Genomic DNA, 5,879 nt, shown 5'->3' with positions numbered 1-5,879 from the left:
TAAAAGGAGCAACCAAACATCTGGCAAATATAGTAAAAGGGATATTCTGGTAGGACGTATGCCTACCATTAGTTCTGAATACTGGTGAGGTTTTGAGGGCAAAATGGCCGTGATGATTGGAATCGCTTTCAGGTATGTTTTTAAGTATTGATTAAGTTTGTTTCCCTTGTCCTTCAGGTGTTACAGGTAGCAATGTTTATGACATACATTATTTTTCCTTAAGCATTTCTTGGCTTTGTTGCCTGCTAATTGGAGGGATAACGTGTTCTACATCAGAAGGTGAGTTCATTTCAAATAACAGCTACGCAGTTGCTTAACTTTCAAATGCTGGCATTTTACAGATTATATTTTTAACCTAGGTGATTGGTCTCCTGCACTGGATTCTAATGCAGCATGGCTCTATGCAGGATCACTTCGGTCTCTAGGATATGGCAATTATAAATCTCAAATGCAAGCGCAACAGAAACATCCGGCCGCCATCCTGCGGAAGGAACTGGCCCCCATGTCCCAGCAACCTCAGCAAGTGTGGTATCCAGTTCAATTGCCCCTGCATCAGAAGCAACTGGCCGCAGAAACTCAGCAGCAGAGGCAACCGACAACTGTGCCCCAGCAAGTGTGGCATCAAGCTCACATGCTGACACAACCACCGACCGCCGTGCCCCAGCAAGTGTGGCATCAAGCTCACATGCTGACGCATAAGCAACCGACCGCCGTGCCCCAGCAAGTGTGGCATCAAGCTCACATGCTGACGCATAAGCAACCGACCGCCGTGCCCCAGCAAGTGTGGCATCCTGCTCAAAAGCCCCTGCAGCAGAAGCAACTGGCCGCAGAAGCTCAGCAGCAGAGGCAACCGACCGCCGTGCCCCAGCAAGTGTGGCATCAAGCTCACATGCTGACGCATAAGCAACCGACCACTGTGCCCCAGCAAGTGTGGCATCCTCCTCAAATGCTCCTGCAGCAGAAGCAACCGACCGCCGTGCCCCAGCAAGTGTGGCATCCTCCTCAAATGCCCCTGCAGCAGAAGCAACCGACCGCCGTGCCCCAGCAAGTATGGCATCCTTCTCAAATGCCCCTGCAAACAACCGCTGTGCCCCAGCAAGTGTGGCATCCTCCTCAAATGCCCCTGCAGCATAATCAACCGACCGCTGTGCCCCAGCAAGTGTGGCATCCTGCTCAAAAGCCCCTGCAGCAGAAGCAACCGACCGCCGTGCCCCAGCAAGTGTGGCATCAAGCTCACATGCTGACGCATAAGCAACCGACCGCTGTGCCCCAGCAAGTGTGGCATCCTCCTCAAATGCCCCTGCAGCAGAAGCAACCGACCACCGTGCCCCAGCAAGTGTGGCTTCCTCCTCAATTGCCCCTGCAGCAGAAGCAACCGACCGCTGTGCCCCAGCAAGTATGGCATCCTTCTCAAATGCCACTGCAAACAACCGCTGTGCCCCAGGAAGTGTGGCATCCTCCTCAAATGCCCCTGCAGCATATTCAACCGATCGGCGTGCCCCAGCAAGTGTGGCTTCCTCCTCAAATGCCCTTGCAGCAGAAGCAACCGAGCGCCGTGCCCCAGCAAGTGTGGCATCCTCCTCAAATGCCCCTGCAGCAGAAGCAACCGACCGCCGTGCCCCAGCAAGTGTGGCTTCCTCCTCAAATGCCCTTGCAGCAGAAGCAACCGAGCGCCGTGCCCCAGCAAGTGTGGCTTCCTCAATTGCCCCTGCAGCAGAAGCAGCCGACCGCCGTGCCCCAGCAAGTGTGGCTTCCTCAATTGCCCCTGCAGCAGAAGCAACCGACCGCCGTGCCCCAGCAAGTGTGGCATCCAGCTCAAATGCAGCAGAAGCAACAGACCAACGTGCCCCAGCAAGTGTGGCATCCAGCTCAAATGCAGCAGAAGCAACCGACTGCCCTGTGCCAGCAAGTGTGGCATCCTCCTCAAATGGCCCTGCAGCAGAAGCAACTGACCACCGTGCCCCAGCAAGTGTGGCATCCAGCTCAAATGCAGCAGAAGCAACCGACTGCCGTGCCCCAGCAAGTGTGGCATCCTCGTCAAATGCCCCTGAGGCAGAAGCAAACGACCGACGTGCCCCAGCAAGTGAGGCATCCTGCTCAGTTTCCCCAGCAGAAGCAACTGGCCCCTATGCCTCTACTGCAGAAGGAACCAACCACCATAACCCAGCAACCTCAGCAGGTGTGGCATCCAGCTCAAATGTCCAAGAATCGAACAGCCACTGAACCTCAGCAGAAGCCACCATCCACCACGCCAGCTCAAATTCCCCTGCAGCAGAAGCAACCGGCCACTGAACCTCAACAGAAGGAGCTGACCGCCATGCCACAGAAGCTACAGGCCTCCATTCTCCAGCAGCCTCCGCTCGTGTGGCATCCATCTCAATTTCCCCAGCAGAAGGAACTGGCAGTCGAGCCCCAGCAGAAGAAGGAACTGGCAGTCGAGCCCCAGCAGCAGAAGGAACTGGCAGTCGAGCCCCAGCAGCAGAAGGAACTGGCAGTCGAGCCCCAGCAGCAGAAGGAACTGGCAGTCGAGCCCCAGCAGCAGAAGGAACTGGCAGTCGAGCCCCAGCAGCAGAAGGAACTGGCAGTCGAGCCCCAGCAGCAGAAGGAACTGGCAGTCGAGCCTCAGCAAGTGAGGTATCCAGCTCAAATGGCCCAGCAGCTACCCAACCCCATTCCTCAGCAATTATGGCATGTAGGCCAAATTTCCCAGCAGCAACTGGCCCCATTGTCTCAGCAGAAGCACTACGAAAGAACTGAAGATGATGCCTCTGGTAGTTCTCAGGCCAGCATTGAACAGTCAGGTGTCATCCCAATCTCTTCCTACAGTTCCAAATCGCACTACAAGAATGGCAGAACTATCTTTTCACAAATCAGCTACACTCCTAGGGAGGCAATGCCTGTTGACAGTGGAAATGCTCCCAAGGACGGTTATGTTGGCATTGGTGCACCAAGCATATATCCAACACTAGTGAAGGATTCTGCAAGGTAATGTTTCACTTTAACCTGCTCTGAACTTTGCTCTCTGAATTTGAAGGACTTTGTACTAATCATATATCTATCAACAGGGAAATATAATGGATTCATCCTCTAGAAGCTCTAATGGTGAGTATTGTTTTTGACATTGGTTACTTAACATTCTGTGTTGCTGACACTGTTTGCATTTCTTTCTGCTTTTTAGACCAGGAAGTTGCTGGTGCTCTTGCTACTCTAGTGTGATGGAATCAATAAACAACTTACTTTAAAAAATGCCTTGTCTCTTTGAAATGTTTCATGTCCATTGCTTGCTAATTGAGAACAGGTTGTGTGCAGTCCGTAGTAAAAATGACTACTGTTCAGTTAATTCTTTGGTTTTCTTATCTTTTACATTTGCTACTGATTAAAATAAAAGCTTGGGTCTACATAAGAGCATTTGTGATGGGGTCAGACATTCCTCATATGTTCATACTTTAGATGTAGGCATGCATTGTATACAGTGAGACTGTCAGATAAATCCCTGATTGAAGAGCTCTGGGGAAGTGTACTAAAATGTCTGAAGCATTGAAGGTCCCTAAGAACAGTCGCCTCGATCGTTTATAAATGGAAGAGCTTTGGAACCACCAAGACTCTTCCTAGAGCTGGCCGCCGGGCCAAACTGAGCAATCGGGGGAGAAGGGCCTTGGTCAGGGAGGTGATCAAGAACCCGATTGTCACTCTGACAGAGCTCGAGAGTTCCATCTCTGCAGCACTCCACCAATCAGGGCTTTATGGTAGTGTGGAGAGGTGGAAGCCTCTCCTCAGTAAAAAGCACATTACAGCCGGCTTTACACCTAAAGACTCTGAAACCATGCGAACAAGATTCTCTGGTCTGATTAAACCAAGAATGAACTCTTTGGATTGAATGGCAAGTGTCACGTCTCGAAGAAACCTCTCACCATTGAGTGGCCCAGCCATAGCCCGGACTTAAACCCGATCAAACATCTCTGGAAAGACCTGAAAATAGCTGTCCAGCAAAGCTCCACATCCAACCTGACTGAGCTTGAGAGGAATTGTAGAAACTTTCATTTCTAAATCATAATGCAAATGAAACCCTGAGTTCAGTTTATATAGCCATGGGGGAATGAAAACAGATGTATGCATTTGGTTGTGAAGACAGATTACATGTAAATAAAACGACAAAAGGAATACTAAAATTGTCTAGGTGTATACAACCCGAGGGTGGTCGAAATTGTTTAAATGTTGCATACATTTTTTTTTGTATCTAGATATTGTGTTAATGTCTAAACAACTCTTTTATTCATTGTCAGAAATATATAAATATAGTTTTACCTGCACCTGTATGCAGATGATACCGTTGTGTACTCAATTGCCCCGCCCTGCTGATCAGGCTCTATCTGATCTACATTAGGCTTTCATTATTTTGCAGAACACCTTTATTGACCTTCAATTATTATTGAATTCATGGAAAACTGTTCTCTAGATTACACAAAAATGATTCTAATGATTGAAGTGTACGTACCTGGTACGGTGTATCAGTATGTACGTTAAGTTGTCTTTTTGAAAAACATATTGATGAGTTAATTAAGATGCTGAAAATAAAAGGGGCTTCTTCTATAGAAATAGGTCTGGCCTCTTGCTTAAAATAGTACAAAGTAGATCATTAAATCAATGTTCTTACTGGTCCTAGACTATTGCAAAATCATCTATATGAATGCAGCTGCCACTTCATTAAAGCCTAGAGCACTTTGTTTTATTATGGGTACAGGTTCAGTACACATCCCTGCATTCTCTATCATAAAGTAGGCTGACCCTCTGAGGTCACGTAGGTCAATTCGTAGGTCAATTCGTTGCTCTCTTTGCCTTTATAAAGCTATTTTACATACTGTAAACTCCCTCTGTAGCTAACATCTACAATAACCATTAGACGTACGAGTCAGGGTTATCATACACCGTCTCATGGATTGCTAACTCTGGAAATTCCTTTGGTCTGTACAGAGTTCAGTAAATCAGCTCTTTGCCCCTTACTTGTGGAATAATCTCCAAGCTTCTCTAAACATGGATGTTTTGGTGTCTCTAGGTTCATTCAGACTGCTGAATGAGGCCTGTTACAACTTACTTACAAAACCTTTAAAGGCGTTTGTGAAACCATTCAGTCATGGATGTATATAAACATATGTAAAACATATTGCTTGTTACAGAAGACTACTGCTGTACATTGAATAGCCATTCATCACTGTTACACCTTCTTCATGTGATCGTTCTATATGTCTAGAAATGTTTATAATCCACATAGTGTGAACAGGTGTTTCCAATATTTTATTACCCCCCCTAAACCTGAATCTGAAATGACCTTTATAATCTTTCTTATCACTATTACTTTGGGGTTCTAATCCCCCTCTTTCAAAATCCCCAAGGTGAACAAATCTTTAACATTCATGATCCTTCACTATATTTATCCCTGAACCTCCCACAAGAACTACTGTCTATAGCTATTCTCAATGACCTTACTGCCAATATGAAGGTTTTATACATCGCTAAATACATTGTTGGAGACAGTTTTCATGTCTTTCGTTATGCAAACATTTGTTTATTAGATTATATTTCTCATTAAGAATAATGTTGTTTTAATTATATATGGCTCACGCTTTGCTTTGGTCATTGTTCTCTTATGGGTCAATGATTTTAATTACAATATAGAAATGATGTTCTAGGCTCAATTACTTAAAAGTGCATGTGGTCCCACCCCTCCCATGTGTTCCCATATAAATAGGGTGCAGGCCAGGCAGCAGGCTGTTAGCCAGCCTGCCAGCATAGTGGAGTCTGCCACTAGCACAGTCAGTGTAGTCAGCTCAGCTATCACCATTGAGACCGTGTCTGTGCCTCGACCTAGGTTGGGCAAAACT

General features: G+C 47.1%; 1 protein-coding gene across 1 annotated transcript; it reads left to right on the top strand.

Moving 5' to 3' along the window:
• On the top strand, nt 1-3,248 carry LOC116355523 (putative mediator of RNA polymerase II transcription subunit 12). The gene is made up of 5 exons (XM_031799878.1): nt 1-132; nt 224-279; nt 360-2,985; nt 3,066-3,102; nt 3,179-3,248. The coding sequence occupies exons 1-4, from the start codon at nt 104-106 to the stop codon at nt 3,073-3,075; spliced, it is 2,721 nt and encodes a 906-aa protein (XP_031655738.1). The 5' UTR covers nt 1-103; the 3' UTR covers nt 3,076-3,102; nt 3,179-3,248.
• The last annotated feature ends 2,631 nt before the right edge of the window (nt 3,249-5,879 follow it).

This window comes from Oncorhynchus kisutch, linkage group LG20 (assembly GCF_002021735.2).
Source record: "Oncorhynchus kisutch isolate 150728-3 linkage group LG20, Okis_V2, whole genome shotgun sequence".
In the NCBI taxonomy this organism is placed as follows: Eukaryota; Metazoa; Chordata; class Actinopteri; order Salmoniformes; family Salmonidae; genus Oncorhynchus; species Oncorhynchus kisutch.
This window is presented reverse-complemented; position numbering and strand designations above follow the sequence as displayed.

What these genes read in the sequence shown, in the direction of transcription:
- LOC116355523 (XM_031799878.1), top strand. Translation starts at nt 104, where the DNA reads ATGGCCGTGATGATTGGAATCGCTTTCAG. An exon ending in ATGATTGGAATCGCTTTCAG is followed by an intron (nt 133 to 223) that starts GTATGTTTTTAA and finishes TTTTTCCTTAAG; the next exon opens with CATTTCTTGGCTTTGTTGCC. An exon ending in AACGTGTTCTACATCAGAAG is followed by an intron (nt 280 to 359) that starts GTGAGTTCATTT and finishes TTTTTAACCTAG; the next exon opens with GTGATTGGTCTCCTGCACTG.